This window comes from Chelonia mydas, chromosome 14, assembly GCF_015237465.2.
Source record: "Chelonia mydas isolate rCheMyd1 chromosome 14, rCheMyd1.pri.v2, whole genome shotgun sequence".
In the NCBI taxonomy this organism is placed as follows: Eukaryota; Metazoa; Chordata; order Testudines; family Cheloniidae; genus Chelonia; species Chelonia mydas.
The window spans coordinates 22019525-22037443 of NC_051254.2; the positions used below are offsets into that span (position 1 = coordinate 22019525).

Below are 17919 nucleotides of genomic sequence, written 5' to 3' on the forward strand. Positions count from 1 at the left end.
GTTACCTAGGGAGGTGGTGGAAGCCATCCTTAGAGGTTTTTAAGGCCTGGTTTGACAAAGCACTGGCTGGGATGATTTAGTTGGTGTTGGTCCTGCTTTGAGCAGGCGGTTGGGCTAGATGACCTCCTGAGGTCTCTTCCAACCTAATGTTTCTATGATTCTGTGATCATATCCCCCCTTAGTCGTCTCTTTTCCAAGCTGAAAAGTCCCAGTCTTTTTCATCTCTATTCATATGGCAGCTGTTCCGTATCCCTAACCATTTTTGTTGCCCTTCTCTGCACCTTTTCCAGTTCTAAAGTATCTTTTCTGAGTACAAGCAATTTGCAACTCATAGGTGTATATTTAATTTGATATATAATATACTACAGCTGGTCAAAATGTTTTAAACATTTTTATGAGAAATGTCACTGTGACGGGTTGGATCCCAGAAACCCCCTGGGGGTTGCCAACTGATGTACCAAGACTACTTGTGCCCCTGCTTTCCTGCCTTGTCAGCTTAGGACTTCAGTGCCCTGCCTGGTTTGAGCCAGACCCGCTAGCCTGGTGCAAACCCAGACCCAGATCTGAACCACGTCCCCAACAGCTGTAGGCTTAACTAAGAGCAGCTTACAGAAGTGTGCCTGTCTTTAACACTCAGATGCCCAACTCCCAATGGGGTCCAAACCCTAAATAAATCTGTTTTACCCTGTATAAAGCTTATGCAGATGACAGAAGTTGGTCCAATAAAAGATATTACCTCCCCCACCTTGTCTATCTAATATCCTGGGACCAACATGGCTACAGCAATACAGCATATTACAAACTATGAAAGTCTTAAGGTATGTCCAAGCTTTGAGCTGCAGGTGTAATTCCCAACTCAAGGAGATGTACCCGCACTAACTCTGATTAAGATGGCGTGCTAAAAATAAAATGTAGCCACAGCTGCACAACACGCAGGAGGGGCTAGCCGCCCCGAGACAGTCCTGTCCGAGACCTTTGGTACCTGCTCGGGTGGCTAGCTCCTCGTGCTGCCACAGCTATGCTTCTGTTTTTAGTGCGCTGTCTCGATCAGAGGTAGTGTGAGTATGTCTGCTTGAGCTAGAAATTGTACCTTCCAGCTCCAGCATAGAGGTACTTTACTGAATAAGTGCTGCCCATTACTGGTTTGAGCAATAATGGGCTGTATATATTTAATGAACCACTCAGACAAAAATAACCAAACAGAGCGCGAAAAAAGCAGCACATTTAGGTTACATGCAATGCATCCCTTAGGGAACACACGGCATTTGACTAATCAGACGCTGCTTCAAACCATCCTACTTAGGAACAGTTTGTTGCAGACTGGTGGCTAATCATAATCTCAAAAGAGAGGGAAGGGGGAGAGAGAGAGAGAGAGAGAGAGTGTGTGTGTGTGTGTGTGTGTGCGTTTACAGCTTTGCATCCAGGGTTTTTGTGCATGGGTCTATTCTTCTTTTCTTCTCCTCCAAAGCTCCTGTTGTGCAGGGTAACTTTATTTTATTCCATATAAAGTCCGTTTTTTGAGCTGAATGTCAGAATTGACATTGGCATAGACTTTCATGCTCCTTTCAACACTTAACACTAATTTGTCGTTTCTGGGTGTGGTTAGATTCATTCTAAAGTTTGTTTCTTGAAAGGCTTTGAAATAGTCAGTGACCTGCTTCTCCTCTCTCAGCCTAAGAATTGTACCAGTAGGGAGCTGAATTAGTAGCATTGTTACTTAAACATGGTTTTCTGCATTAACATGACTATGGCCCCAATCCTGCAAACACTCATGCATCTGTTTAACTTCACTATGAGGAGGAGCCATTGGAATTGGTGGGATTACTTCCGCTATAAAGTTAAGCGCATGCATATTGGCGGGATAAGGGGCACTTGTTTGAATGTGCAAAAGCAATGAATTTTGCAATACTTTGTCTGCCATAGTGGAATTACACTTCTGTCTGTCTGTCTAATCTATCCATCCACGTGCTGAGCTTTGTTTGAGTCAGGGTGGAGCTACAATGATGAAGTAAAGACACAGAGGGCTGTTCCTGATTATCCCTAACACACAACCATAAAAGCCCAACTGCCTTGCGTACCCCCACATGCCCTGTTTCCACCCCCTGGCTTGTGTTTATGTCCAAAGGTCTGCTTTATTTTCATTAGGGATTTGTGTGTGTCCGACCTGAAGCTGGAAGGCAGGGCGCATTGCCACTTAGCCATGAGTGTCCGTAGGCAAAGCCATCCAGGAAATGTTTATTACGAATATAGGCTGGGGAGAAATGTCATTTACTTATACTGCTGTTTTAGTTTGTTGCTGGCATAACTATCCTAGAGCTTATTTAAAAAAGGATTCTCCACAATATCTGAAATCAACCAGGTCAATTGGCCTTCTCCATTCGGGATCAGTCATAACACGGCAAAGGGTGTTTGTAGTGAAAAGGAGAACCATACATTACAGCTAAATCACAAGGCAATAGCCTCCTGTTGACTGTCCTGACATGGCAGGGGGGTAGGATCCAGGAAAGGGTTAGTGGTGACTGCCATTCTTGAGATGGGAGCAGTAAAACCTCATGAAATGTCTTGCTTTTTTAAAACCTGTAAGTAAATATAGCACAAATAAGTGGGAGCGAATCATGCCACTGGTCCTAGTCTGGCATAGTCTGGGCAGGGGCTGTTAAAACTTTCCACCCACCCACATGAATCCTGACCTGCACCCCCCTCTGCTATTCCAGTCCAGGGTCTCCCTCACAGCTCTGCTAGTGCCCTGCAGCCCTCCCTCCCCCCGCTATCCTGGACCTCTGCAAATATACCTGTGCCAAGGTCTCTCATGAGCAGAGACTGGCACTTGTGCTGAATTATTGCATTTTGTGCAGTGGCTTCATAATGTGGACAGGCAGGGGCTCAAGTGAGACAATTCCCCCTGAGCCCTTCCGAAAAAAACCAGACCTCCATGTGTGAAGTATGGTTAGTGCAGGGTTTGAACCCAGATCTTCAGAGGTGAAGAGTTATCCCATTCTGCTACCACCAGCAGATCCTCAGAACCTCACTCTTTACAGGGCACTGACTCATTCGCCACAATTAGTGAACCTTGGTAAGGAAGTTTCCCCGTCTTTTCCCCCAGTCTGATACAAGGCCCAGGATCCACTGTTCTGCAGGTGGGAGAAGCAAATGGGTTTTTCTCAGAAAAAGGCTGTTTCCATCTCCACCTTCACCACCTCCTCGCCTTGCACATCCACCCCGTTTTCGACCTTCACTGTCATCGGCTCCGTCTCTGCCTCCATGCCCATCTCCATTCTTGTCTCCATGCCTTGACTCTCCATCCCCGTGTCTGGTTCTGACTCCAGCTGCTCCTCCCATGCCCTCTCTGCACCCATCTCCCCATGTCCTGACCATTCCCCTTTGTCGTCCTCACGCGTTCCTTTAGGATAACGGAACTTATACACACACAGAGATATGCCCGAAGTCCCCTTTGCCATATCCCCTTGTTAACTTTCAAATATTTTCTCCTTTTTTAAATCACACTTTCCTGTCCCAGCGAAATGAGAGGGGTGTGTCCCCCACACTTTTCTCTTACGTTTGCACTTCAACTGTTTGCCATTCGTGTTTAACAAAATTCATGATGTGACAATAAAACAACCAAATTGCTCTTCTTCCTCTTCCCACAAGACCAACAAGGGCCACACACAGGGCATCACTGACCATCCTAAGATTGCCAATTGGAGAGGCTCAGATGCTGAGCTGTTGAAGGTATATTTCTGATGGTAGCATTTAGCTCCTTGGTGGGGGTCTCCATTCCCTGGGCTCACATGTTCTGTTTACCACTGGACTTTGGGGGAGCGGGGGTTGGAGGGATGGGGGTGGGAAATATTAAATTGGGGGGCAGGGGCAGGAATATACCCCTGGAAATGTGGAGCCAATAGATCCAGTAGCTTCTGTGCATGCTTCTGACAAATGCAGCTGTGTCACATAATCTAGATTTGCAAACAACCACACGCACCCCACCTGATGTTCCCATAGTCCTGGGTCTCTTGTGAGCAGAAGCTGCCAGCTGTGCTAATTTTACAGAGACCCAGCAAAGACCCAACCATTTCACTTGTGACACCAGCAGGATTTGAACCCAGATGTTCAAAAAGGGGGTGCTGGCCCTAACCTTCTGTGCTATCTAACTCTGCTTTCCTTCCTCCCTACTCAATGAAACTGCTGAACCCCCTCTATGGCCCTTGTGTGGAGAACAACCTCCTGGACAAACCTGCTTCAGGAATTCCACAGGCAGGACCCTTACAAAGTACCCATGGGGCCCTTGTTGAATGCAATGGGGGCACCTAAAGAGAACCTGCAAAGCTTTTATCCCTTGATGTGCGCCCAGTGGGCAGCTCTGCGTGCAGATGTATGCATGTACATCCACGTCTGGGGTTGGAACATGCCCACACACACATAGTGACTGCCCCATTGGTGCTTAGGATAGAATAGTACTTAGCATAGCCCTTTGTGTAGATTTACAGAGAGCAGAGTCAGATTGGGGTGTGGTGGGTACTGAGGGCTCTGCAGTTGCCATGTGTATGCTAACGTGGCATATTTTGACCGTCAGTGGTTGAGAAATCGGGAAAAGCCACCAGAGATCTCAAAAGGTTTTAGGTGGGCAAGTCCCTCATTGTCCTCATGTCTGCTACTCCTGAGTCAAACTCAGACCTGGGTGTAACCAGCCATGGAAGTCAGTGGGGTTATACCCGTTTACATCGGGTCTGAATTTGGCCCAGTGTGTTGGTTGTTTTTATATAGCAAGATTCTTTCCGAAACCAAAGGCAGGGGAAAACCTCCAAACTTTGCAGCATCTCAGATCTTGGATGCATCGCCATTCAAGGCACAATTATCCCTTTCAGATCCATCTAGGCACTGATATCCTGCTCTCCCAACATCTGTGGAGTTCCCACGACATTCTGCTCTCTTGATGTGTGTGGAATTCCCTGTGGAGCAGAATATCGGATTCTAGATCCACCTTATGGATCTAAGGGAGGAAGTTTCTTGCTCTGAATGAGGTGTTTTATTTCTGTTCTGCAAATCCTGCAGCGTTTGCCTCCCCATCTTGTACTTGGACTGGTAATGAAAGCTGAGCCACACAGGATTGCTAATGCCAGATCTGTATATATTCCCTCCCCCCGAGTCTGTGTTTCACTGTCCATGTTCCCAGCAGCCAGGATCAAACGCACCATAAGGTCTGTGTCATTTCCGGGTGGCCCTGCAAAGGTGGTGCAGTCCCAGCAACGTGCAGCACTGTCCTGCAAGCATCTCTGACCCTGTGTGCCAGCCTTCGAGCCTGATCCACCTGTAAATGATTGCAATTGCTGGTCAGGGTGGTTTGATTTTGTGTGATTTACTTCTTGCTAATTCTGTGCTCTCCGTAGGACCAGCTCTCAGCTGACATGTACAATTTCGTGGCCAAAGAAATAGACTATGCAAACTACTTCCAAACTGTAAGTGCCAGTGGGGATTGGGCTTTTCTGTCTGTGTCCTTCCCTTGTGCATGCTGTCTCACTGTGTCTGGGCGAGAGACCGGTTGTTAACACCCCACCTCCAACCCCTACCCAAGTGCCCCATGGTTCCTACGGCAGTGGGAAAGGGACTGAGAGGCTTTTTCCACTGGACCGTATGAACTGGAACCATAAACTCACTGAACATTAAATCCCACCAAATGAGGGTAGATCCATCCCCATCATCGTATCCACTCATTATACTCCACACCTGAACGTAGCCATTATATGGACAACATACCCCCATATCTCAGTGTCTGTACTTTGACTGGTTAAACTTTTACCCCCAATCTGGGAGATTGCAGATTATGTATTCCTTACGCCAGCAGCTCCTAAACCGAATTTCGCACCCCTTGATAATCTGTACCTTATTCCCTGATAACCAGAAACTTCTATGCCTAAACTCTGTACCGTTTTCTTTTTACTTCAACATTATCTTTCCCTTGTCTTTTCCCCAGTTAATAGAAGTGCAAGCAGAATACCATAGGAAGTCATTAGCACTTTTACAGAACGTGTTGCCTCAGATAAAAGCACAGCAGGGTAAGTGTTTTCTTAATTGACGGTATGCTAAGCTAAGATGGATTGGAGCTCGGGGCCCCAGCTGATTAGCAGAGGGCATGATGAGAGAGCCCCCCATGTCCAGCATTGCACTGTACCCATAGGTGCTGTCTGTCCCCTTTCCGTGAATCATCAGTTTTTGCTCACCACCAGAGGCAGAATTCTGGATAGGGTGGAGCAGGGGCTCTCAGTAGCGAGGCTATCTCACAGACTGTGCCCCCCCACCCCCCAAGTCAGAAGCAGTTCTACCCACCCTGCTCAGCGCTGATTTACTGGGGAGGAAATTCCCCATCATCTCCCCAAGTCACCCCACTCCTGGACAAAACCCTCCTCAGCAGGGTCGCTTTCCCTTAAACTGTCCAAATCAGTTCTCCAACAGTTCCTCCTCTAGCCTCCAAGTCAGTCCCCCCGGCCCCAGCAAACACAATCAGTGCCCTGCAGCCACTACGGCCCCCTCTCCAGCAGCGACTCTGACCTGTGCACTGTCCCGCCTTCAATCCACTCATCTTACAATGGCTTTTCAGCAACTCCGCTGTCCCTCGCCCACAGGACAGTGACTCAGCTCTCCTCCCCACCCCCACATGGGATCGATTGCCCCCACCGAAACCCAGATCTTCTCCTCCACACGCTTGCCGGCCATTGCCAATTGCACCTCCCTCCACAGAGCTCATCTCTTCTCTAACCCTGGGCCCATCAGGTTCTCTCCTGCTTGCAAACTCTTCTGAGTCCTGGCTCATTCAGGCAGCTTGCACCCACCCCAGTCGTCTCCTCCTCCCACTACCAACTGTGTCTGGTCTGGCTGTCCATCAGCCCCATGGGCTTGAGATCAAACGGAGCCAGAATGAAGGGGAACTTAGGCTCTAGGGCATGGGGAGCAGAAGGAAACCTAGTCTAACTGGGCCACCCAACTAGGCTTTCCCCTCATTCTTTCAGTTAACACATGGCCCAGTGTGCAGCAGTTATTAGAATTTAAAGAGGGGAGTCTCTTGCTGTTGGATTTCCTTGGGGGAAATAACCTTTCCCTTGTGTCATGTGCACAGGCCATGCAGACTCCTGACCGCCCCGAAAGGAGGTGGATTCCTTCCCTCCCCATTCCCCAGCGCGGAAACTGAGTGACACAGACGCATCCATCCATCCGCAGTTACGCACCCTCCGACACATGCACGCAAAGCCTCTTGCACACATACTCACACACACACGTCCACAGCTGTACACGCACACAGCCTCGTGAGCATACGTTTTGCCCTGCACGCGTGTGTGTACACACGTGCTCATGCACTCTCGCGCTCATGCTTCCGGACATTAAGTAGGAGAGAATTCAGAGGGCCCTTGGGACTGGCTGATCAGCCAGGCTGGGATTGCTTCTAACTGCCCCCTTTAATAATGGAAAGGAATTCCTCAGCCTGCCCAGAAATACAGATACAGGAAAGTGTCTGTCTCTTTCTCTCTCTGCTAAAGAAAACAAACCCTGGAATGCTCAGTCCTAAGCAGCTGTGGGCTGATCTGTTAATGGCCGCAGGCTGCATACTCAGGACTTCGCAATTCCACACTACAAGATCTCCTGGGCCCTGAGAACCTGCCACCTTTTAAAGCAGCGTTGTTTCCCCCCCTTTTAAAGCAGTGGTCCTGTAGCTATCAGGCCAATGCCCACTAGCAGTCATGCAAACAGCTCGAGTGGTGCTCTTGTTCCCAGGAGCAACCCCATGCAGCTGCAGCTTTATTTCCCCTTTTGGGGACTGCTGCCTGTAAATTACTCCTGCCACCCCCTATAAGTATATTGCAGGGGTGGCCAAACTTACTGACCCTCCGAGCCACATACGATAATCTTCAGAAGTTCAGGAGCCAGATGCACATGCCAAGGCTCAGGGCTTCTGCCCTGCAGTAGGGTGGTGGGGCTAGGGGCTTTAGCCCTGTGGGAGGCACTTGCCATGACATGGTGCTTCAGCAAGAGCGGGGCTGAAGCCCTGAGCCCTGGCAGGCATCTCCTGCGGGGCTGATGCCCCTAGGACCCCACCCCCCCACCCTCTAGGCAGGAGCCCCGATCCTCACCATTCCACTGCAGGGCGGAAATCCCAAGCTCCTCCTCCCAGTCTGGTGGGTGGAGAATGGGGAGTCATGGAGGGCTCTGCAAGCCACAGTTTGGCCTCCACTGGTATATTGAATACACAAAAGCTAAGGGTTAGAATAGCAGGTGGGTCCCCGTCCCAGTCAGAGCTGCTCCTCAGAGGGTTGCACCGGCCCTTAAAGATCCACCCCTCATCTTTGGATTAAGATACATTGCAACCACAATGCACCATGGTAATCTTGTCCCCTGGGGATTTTCCACCCCAGGAGCCCTGGCAGCATTTATGCCAGTAGAAGCCCAGTTTGAAGTTTAGCCATGCAGTGAGTGGATGCATTTTGCCCTCTTGCCTCTGGAGACTCGAGTCAAAGTAATAACTCAGGTCACTAGTGAATTGAGTGTGACAGGTCTCACACTCCACCACGTAGCACGATTGGCAGACCCTGGTCAGCCGAGGGAGGCCCAGGACTGGATTGGCCGGGGATGCTCCAGGACAAGATTGAGGGGCATTAAGGGAGCTGGGGCGGGGGAGGGGGGACAACACGGGACGCCATGCACAATGCATGCCTGCTGTTCCGTGTGCGGCTCCTCTCGGCGCTCCCTGCCAGTCCATAGACCTGGATATAGATGCGTCCCGGACGTGCATTAGTCCCCTGCGCGCGTGCAGACACACAGACACACAGAAACGTGGGACGTGGGGATGCACAGCCCTGAAACCTCACTGCCAAGGGAGCTCCCTAACTGGCAGAGTCGTGGCTGCCACAGGAGATGGTGGGGGGCTGGGAACCCGTGCAGCTTCCCCAGCGGGTGAATGCGCTCCCCTAACCCAGCACGGGTTCCTCTCCCTCCTGCCTGCTCTGCGGATCTGTGTCACAGAAGCCTGGATTGAGAAGCCCTCCTTCGGGAAGCCCCTGGAGGAGCACCTGGCCGTCAGCGGGCGGGAGATCGCCTTCCCCATCGAGGCCTGTGTCACCATGCTGCTGGAGTGCGGAATGCAGGAGGAGGTGAGTTGGGAGCCCCCGAGCTGGGCAGCTTCATTCCAGACACAGATGCTGTCCGGCTTTTCTCCCCTCTGAGCACAACGGTCATAAAGATCCCTGCTGCCCTTAAAACCTCTGACCCTCGGAAAAGCCCCCTCCTTTATTCCCCCATTGAAACCCCACCCTGGACTGTCTGGTATTTCCAAACCCTCCCATTGCACAATCCTGGGGCAGGCCCTGGAAATCTTGAGGCAAACCCCCTCCTTCAGTTCTTGTGCCCAGCCTTTGGTTCAGCTGGGAGAGCAAACACTGCAGCCTCTTCTCAATCTGTGAATGAGCCTCCTTGAAAACCAGATCCTGGCTTGACTGGTCTTGGATGCACCTGGTGTAAATTGGGAGCAGCCCCACTGAGGTCCCTGGAGATACGCTGGCAGAATTGGGTCCTGGGTCCCTCACTGTGTCCCTTTGGTATAGAGCAAGGCTGCTACTAAAATAGACCATGCTTCCTAAGATGGGCCAAATTCGGTCATGTTATAAAGAGGTGCAGTTGCCATGGAGGCCTCTGGTCCAAATTCAGAGGCACCATTTAGAGCGGTGTAAGGAGCACAGGGAGTGCAAGTGGTAACGTGATGTAGTTTACAATTATTTGGACCCAATTCTCCTCTCGGATCACTTCATGTCCACCGAATTCAATGGCGTCACTCCTGATCTACACCAGGGGTGAGCCCAGCCTGTTCTCTGTGAGGTTTCATTTGCTTGGAAGCCTGCCACCCAGAGAAGCACCCTTTCATATGGCATGGGGAGGTAAGGGAGCACCCTGCTGCTCCGTGAAGCCGCATCCAGTAGCATAAGGAGAGCAGCTGGCTGACTGAACAGAGCTGCTACCACGTCTAACTCCTGGTTTGTGTTTGGAGTCTGTTGCTTTCCTTTGACCTGCCTCCCTTAGACCAGCTCGCTCTGTTAGCACAGTCCTGCGTGATTCCTAGGGCAGTTGGTCTCAGTATTTATCAGTGGCTTTGAGACCTAAGTAATTCCTTGCCTGAAGAAAGCATGTTCCAGTTCAGAACCACATAGGCAAAGTAACATTTTCTTTTTCCTTGCCTTGAAATGAGAGTAGAAAATCAGGAAAGATGATTTAGACACAGCAGGGATTGGAGCATGTTCTGCAGGACTCATGTGCTCATGCAACTGTTGCAGTCCTTTTTATTGCATTCACATGGTAGAGACAGAGCTTATAAATATGGAGATAACCGTCCCTCTTCATTACACAGAGACTAGGAAATAACGAACGATGGACAACCCCCTGCAGGTTCAAAGAAGCAACGAAGAGCCCAGATGTTTCTTCAGACCTTGTTGGAAATACTCAGACCCTTTGATCTAGAAAGTTGAGCTGGGAATCTCCTGAGACTGCACGCACCTGATCATTAGCTGGAAAAAAAAAAAGATTCAAAGAAGCAGCTTTGCTCTGTGTTTTGGTGCTTCCAGGCCTTGCCAGGATTGAGAAGTGCAACTGGGGCCAGGTCTACACTACAGCCCTATATCAGTATAACTACGTCGCTCAGGAGTGTGAAAAATACACACCCCTGAGTGACACACCAACCTGTGTAGACAGCGCTATTTCGGCAGGAGAGCTTCTCCGGTCAACATAGCTACTGCCTCTCAGGGAGGTGAATTAACCAGGCTGATGGGAGAAGCTCTCCTGTCGGCACAGGAGCGTCTTTGCTAAGCGTCTTCAATGTACGTGAAGACCAGCCCTGAAAAACTGAAAAACAAACTTAAAAAAGAATTGACAAATCTGTTTGTAATCTCCAGGGTAGTTTGATTTGGGAGAAAAACTTTGGGTTGCTTCATCCTTTCTCTTGAGCAGTTCATCCATCCATATAGATCAGAGGTTTCCAAACTTTTCTTATTGTGTACCCCCTTTCCAGATCTACTAGTTGGTCACATACCCCTGCTCTTCTCATCACTGATACTTTGTGTGTTCCTGTTAACACTACCTGTCTTTAGCCATCTGCTCATATTTCACTGTTACGCACGGATATAGTTATAGTGCAATGTATGCAACCGAAAAACCCCCAACCCTGACTAAGTTCTGAGCTCAGTTAGACTGGGCAGTTGCTGAGCAATTGAACTCACTCTGTACGGTGACTGGAGATGAGGGCTCTGTACGCCTGTGTCTCTGTGTTCTCATTGGTACATCTTGAAGTAAATTAACTACCATATTGTATATAACAAATTCCCATGGAGTTTTAAAGCTTTGTCTGAGTTGCCTATTATGAAAATGCAATAAATAAGGTAACTAAGTAAAATACACCATTACACAATTTCTCCCGTGTACCGCCCAGAGATGTCTCGAATATCCCCAGTGATGCGCATATCACAGTTCGGGACCCCCTGCCTTTGGCACCATCACCATTAACAAAGATGCTAATGCCGCTGCTGGTCACGCTGGGATCAGAACAGACACCCCCTCGCTCCCCAATAGCTGTCAGCGTAACCACTGGTCAGTGTGTGTAACGGGTCCCCGTCTTAGCCTGATCCAGGGGGAATGCGAGTCTCACAGCTGTCAGCTAGAGACCGTGGCTCTTGATGTACAGACTTTAGCGCTGGAGATCCCTGGTTGGCCAAGATGGCAGCTGATCCATCGCCTTGCTGGGGCTACCAGGAGTACAAGCTTGTTTGTGTCGGCAAAGGGAGCAGGTGTGACTTGAAGTGGCCCAAGGCACAGATATATGGAGTATCAAAGGGCTGTTCCACAAAGACACTCCTCGCACCATGTCTAATCTGCCCAGTTCCGTAGTTTCTAGGCCCCATGAGCCAGGCCCCCAGCTGGAATTGCTCCATAGATACTGATTTACAGCAGCTGAGGATCTGACCCTAAACCCCACTTCTGTTCTATAAGTCAGGTGAATTACAGGGATTCCCACGCTTCCTACATCAGTGATTTCCTACTAAACCGCATCCAACGTGACATCGCTAGGTCAGAGCATGGTCCCAGGGCTGGGTATCAAGCTGGCACCTGGGTCACTCTGGGGCCTGTGCCCTCGGGGCTCTGTGTTCTGCTGCTGCCATGATTTTAGGAGTTTCCTGCTGGGGCTGACGTCTCTCCTGTCTCCTTTGCCCGAAGGGTCTCTTCAGGGTGGCTCCTTCTGCATCCAAGTTAAAGAAGCTCAAGGCGGCTCTTGACTGCTGCGTGGTGGACGTGCAGGAGTATTCAGCAGACCCCCATGCCATTGCAGGTAAAGGGCATTGCCACCTAGGCTTTGGTAACAAGATTATGTGCTACTCTAGATGATCCTCTTCCAGTGGAGGATTTCCAAGCAATGCGCACGCTGTACTGGACTCAGCCTGTGCAGTGGGAAGTCCTATTACCTGAACTCGGTGGGAAGTTTTCCAGCGGAATCATTTCTCCATCCGAAAGTGCGGACTCATTGAAAGCAAAATGTGTTTGTGGAAACATGTCGCTTCTGATGACATTTTGTTTAGTAAAAAAGCAGAGTGGAGCTTTCTGACGCAGTCAGGATGCAGCTTTTCGATTGGCCATTTTGAAATGACTTTTTGTTTCCGTTTTTTAAAAAAAATGATGGTTAAAAAGCCGAAATTGGAGCAAACAGTTTCAATTTAATCAAAATGAAACTTTTTGAGCTGAAACGATTTTTTTTCCAGAATTTTGGTTCATAGGAAAATTTGGAAATTTGGGGGAGAGGGGGTTCTCCCATTTCAGAATGAAAAAATTTTGAAATGGGAGAACGACCCCTGAAATGGAAAACCCATTTCCCCCCAAGCTGTATTACTGTCCCATGCAACTATGCATTTGTGATCTGCTGCTGTCATTTCTGGGCAACAAGTAAAGAGGCAGGGCCCTTCTGTAGGGGCCTCCCATAAGGGTTAAAACTCAGTCTGCTAGGGAAGAGTCTTTTGGTGTTTCGTTATATAGTTTTTTGAGTGACCTGTTCACTAGAGGAAAGTTATTAACAAAGAGTCTGAACTCTATTGCCCTGTTCAATTCTAAGCTTGAGGAGAAAATTAGAATCATTGAGGAGCCTTATCAATCTGTTAACATCAAGTACTGATTTAACTCTAGACATAGGTAGTGTAAAACAATTGTGTTATGCTTTAACTGAATGAATGGACCAAATTGTGCTCTTATGCTACTTTAAACTCTGGAATAACTATTCTGGAGTTACATCCAATTTACAACAATGCAGGAATAAACTTTGGTTCATTATCTCTTCACTTTAAAAATATAACAAATGTATGAAAAACAAATTGAGAAGTATAAATGTAACCATATTGGACATGAAGGAGGGATAGGAAAAATTGTGGATTTGTTTGATGCCAGTTTGGAAATAAAATTTGTCCTCTCCTTAAACACTAAATACATATATAAATTATACCTACTAACGTCAGTGCTTCTAAATCTTCAGTTTCCCCTGGAGACATTCGTCAAACTATTCTATCGGTCTCTATTTTCTGTGCTTGTCTACGGTCCTGTTCATTGCAGTTGAGGACGAAAAAATAGTTTTGGTCAGAATCGTTGATGAACCCCCAGGTTCAGACTTTCCCTGGTTTATTGTGATGAACAGATTTGCCAGTAAACGTTACATTTAAAAAAATAAATCTAAATGTTAGTACACACACTGTGCTTATTCTATTTAGCCAAGTTACCGGTCAAGCTAAAGCAACTCAAATACAATTGTAATAACCATGAGACGCTCCGAAAATATAGTGACGAGTGTGGGATGGGTGGATCGATAATTAGATAGTTTTTTATTCTTTTGTAACTGAGTTTCCAACCTGGTTGTTACCAATTCTGTCGGTGAACAAGAGGGTTTTTGAATGAGGCCCCCTCCTTACTGGCTTGCTAAATATTGATTTGGTTTGGATAAAACTTTTTGTATTTGCGTCCCTGGTGGGCTTTGAGGCCAAGTTTTTCAAAGACACCTGGATGATTTGGACTCCAAATTCCCATCAATTTTAAGGAGACCTGGGCGCTCGCATCCCATTTGCCACTTTTGAAAATGCCATAGGTCCGTATGGTGAGATACCGTGGAGTGTTGTGACAGTCGCATGCTTCCACAGCGTTAAGATGGTGTTCCTTTCTTGATCCAAGGTGGTTTCCCTTCTCTTTCTAGACCTGATCTTGGGAGGTGCTGAGCACCCTAGGCAGCAGTAATGGCAGTTGCAGGGCAGTCCCTCAGTGCTTTGCAGGATTTGTTCCTCAGTGAAATGCGGGTCTGATCTTGCTCCCATTGAAGCCAGGGATGCTGCTCAGTCCAGTGTCATGGGGCAGAGCGAGAACAACAGAAATGGCGAATGTTTGACAAGATTATTAGGATGTTAATCAGTTTTCTTGGCTTTGATTGAAATCACATTAATGAGGCTGCTGGGCAGAACATACAGCCTGGCCTTTGCGCTTCATTGAAGGGGCTAAAGTCCCATGCTCAGAGACCAGCCAAGATCCTTACCCTTCAACCCAGGAAAGTGTCCTACTTTGGTACTGACTGGCCAGTGTTCCCTTCTGTCTCCTAGGGGCGCTGAAGTCCTATCTCCGAGAGCTTCCAGAGCCTCTCATGACCTTTGAGCTCTATGACGAATGGATTCAAGCTTCCAAGTGAGTCCCAAACGAACTTTCCTTTGTCCTTGGCCTCATCTTCTTCCTCGCCACCCACAATGAGCAATCAAAAGTACTGGAGTAAGCGGGACTGAAATGCGTTCTACATACAGCCCATATGGAGACGCATCTTCCACGTTGGGAATTGCAGAGCCGCCTGCTGAATGACTTTGTCATGTACCTTCGACCTCTCACCTGTTCTCTGCCCCTGCCAATCCGGCTCTCCAGGGTTCTCCCAGAGGCTGCTCAAGACAATCTGAAGCCCAGGGCAAAACGTCAAGTGTGCTGCCCCCGGTGGTGTCACAGGCCCGTCTACGGGAGAGTGAATTGCAGAGCACTCTAGCCGTCCCATGTAGACCCTCCTGGTGCAAACTGAAAGGTACCTAGCGTGCATTAATAGAGTCCTGTTTGAAACAGGATGACGTCAGCACGAAGTAGGCACCCGCAGGGTCTGCGGCTTTCAGTTAGAGCGCTACGTGTTCGAGCTCACTGCAATTCATACCCCGTGTAGATCGGTCTGCAGAGCTGTGTAGCTTCTCCCAGAAATCTGCCTCTAGCTAAAGCAGCCCTGGGCTTCCTCTCACATCCCAGATGCCTCAGCAGCTTCAAATCACTCCTGATGTTTTCACCTTTGGCCCCCAAATGTGGAACTTTTCCCAAAATTGCCCCCGCTCAAGGACGAGGACGGGCAAGCTGGAGTCCTGCAGGGGCTTAAAGTGTCAGAGCTTTAGAGCTTGGCATTCAGAGTCCCTGCAGGGCTAGAAACAGGTGCTTTAGCCCATTTGGAAGGTGAGATTCCTGCTGGGAGAGGCAGCGTGCATGTCTAGCTCTGAAAGGGCCAGATGTCAGGCCTTAAAGTCGTGGAATTTTTGGGTAGTGAAGAGTTGTTCTTTAGAGGCTTATATGGACTCCCTCTGAATCCTGTGTAGTGGGGCTGATGGTAATCTAGCTCTGCAGGGGGTTGGATGTGAAAATATAGATGAGATCTCCATGGCTGAGGAGCTGGTAGCAGTGTGACTAAGGGATGCGAAACTTGCAGAGGAAGGATGGTCTAGTGGCCAGGTGCCAGCCTGAGGCTGGATCTGAACTCTGGTATCCCCTGCTCTGCCACAGATTTCCTGTATGACCTTGGGCTAGTCACTTAGCCTCTATGTGTTCAGTTCCACATCTATGAGATGGAGATGACAGCACTGCTCTGCCTCAGAGTGGGGCTCGGAGGAGAATGCATCAAAGTTTGTGAGGCACTCAGTTCAGTAATGGTGACCGGATAAGCACCGAAGCGCTTGTCTACCTGGCAACCTACTGCTTGCTGCTACTCGGAAGTGCTGTACATCAAGCTGCCCTCCAGGCTTCGCACTGCACTGTCGCTGCATCCACACGGGACCCCCTGCCTTGCCACACAGTAACTTGCCATGTGGACAAGCCCAGAGGTAGCTAGCTAGACCCTCCCCGTGACGTGCCCACATAATTGGGGTGACGTGTGCATGGATCAGAGATGGATTAAGGATAAATCAGGCCCAGATCAACAGAGGTATCTCTATACTGTTTCCCCCCATCCACTTCAGTCTCCATCTGTACACAGCCTCTGCAGTCCTGTCTTGGGGATTGCCTTGCAGCCGACCTCTGTGTTTTGTGTAGGGGATGGGAAGTAGGGTCTTGAACTGAAAGCAGATTGTCCTTGTCACAGAAACTCTCTGGGCCCTGGAGCAAAGTGCAAAGGGATTCGTTCCCTTTGTTGAGGGGGTGCTGGTACCTGAGCCACTGGGAAAACCTGGCCTCCCCCAGCTTGGATCAGATCAGCTCAGAGCCAGGGCTCTGGTCACGTGTGGTAGCACCATTGCCCCTCTGAAGGACTCACTCGCACTCAGCAAACGTGCTCACAAACTTGGTACCTCCTCCAGAGACAGGGCTGAACTGTGATGGACAGTCAGGACCTTGCATTTGTTTTTGGACTGCTCTCTCCTTCAACATCTGAAAGGGGCATCTCTGTATTCGCAGCAAATGCAGAAATGCACCAGTCTTGGGCATCTGACCAGCCAGCCACTGTAATCATGCATTCCCTCCTGAGGAGGGCAGGGGTCTGGCTGAGTTGGTGGGCTGGAGGCCTTCCAGCTACACTCTCAGTCTTTAATGGTACCATGCAGGCCTGGAGTTTCTCTCTAAGCACCCGAAATAAATAATAAAAGCAAGGCTGGGCTCAAGCACCAACATTCGCACTCGCTCTCTGCACTGGATGCCCCCAGGCTGGGAGCGTTCAAATCTGGAGGAGCTGGCTCTGACTGTTAAATGGCCAGAGCCGTTTGCAAACTCAGGATCCCGGTTCAGATTTCAGACGCACCCCAGTTCTCTGGGCATTCGGATCTGGGGCCTCATCTCTTCTCAACAGCTGAGCACTCAGCGAAGCGAGCGGGCCAGCCGTGTGGCGAACTGACCAACTAATCCCAAACTACACTTCCTTCCTAGCATCCAGGACCAAGACAAGAGGCTGCAGGCCCTGTGGAATGCCTGCGAAAAACTGCCCAAGGCCAACTACCACAACATCAGGTGAGCGTGTGGGGCAGAGGGCTGGGTCTGCATGCAGAGTAGCCTGTGATTTCACTTCAGGTGTAATTTTTTAAACCAGTTTTATTAAACTGGTGCCAAAGGCTGTGTGGAGACTCTCACAGTGTGGTTTGAACCAGCCTTATTTTGGTTTAACTTAAGTCAGCTAATAAGAGCATCCCATGCCCACTGGCGAGCCGGTGTTCTGGGTCCCCCCGCTCTGCCCAGTCCTCAGAGGATATGAGTCCATTACAGCCCCAGGAAGGCAGCTGTAGCTCAGCCTGTAGCAGCTTGTGCTTTTAGCTCTGGAGGTCACGAGCGCACTCCCCGGGGTGTAGGCCAAGCTGGCGGCTGTTGCCCACACCACCGTTTGCACTGTGGTAACTAATCGGTCTAAAAACCAACTTCAGTTAAACTGGTGCCATTTTCTTGTGTAAACAAGGCCTTAGTGGGAGGGTGGGAGCTTTTCCCTCCTCAGGCACCTGCCTAATGCCCACTAATGTCAGTGGGATCTCTGCATGCTTAGCAATACAGGCCACACCCTGCAGGCAGTTGAGCTCTCAGCTCCCCTTGAAGTTGCGGCTTTCAGCACGTCCCCTAGCAAGTGCTGCTGCAATAAGCAGGGAGCCTGTCTAGTCCCCAGGGGATCTGTTC

General features: G+C 49.3%; 1 protein-coding gene across 15 annotated transcripts in view; it reads left to right on the forward strand.

Annotated features, from left to right (window-relative positions):
* The window catches only part of ARHGAP44 (Rho GTPase activating protein 44), a 146453-nt gene that overhangs the window by 103458 nt on the left and 25076 nt on the right, over positions 1–17919 (forward strand). For 11 of the 15 annotated variants that reach the window (XM_043528384.1, XM_037914471.2, XM_037914467.2 and 8 more), the window contains 7 exons: positions 3649–3729; positions 5385–5453; positions 5969–6050; positions 9007–9134; positions 12238–12349; positions 14643–14724; positions 17188–17268. In XM_043528384.1, coding sequence (XP_043384319.1) covers positions 3649–3729; positions 5385–5453; positions 5969–6050; positions 9007–9134; positions 12238–12349; positions 14643–14724; positions 17188–17268 — 635 coding nt within the window. The remainder of the gene's footprint in view (positions 1–3648; positions 3730–5384; positions 5454–5968; positions 6051–9006; positions 9135–12237; positions 12350–14642; positions 14725–17187; positions 17269–17919) is intronic. The other 4 variants (XM_037914465.2, XM_037914466.2, XM_037914473.2 and 1 more) reach the window with 1 other exon arrangement.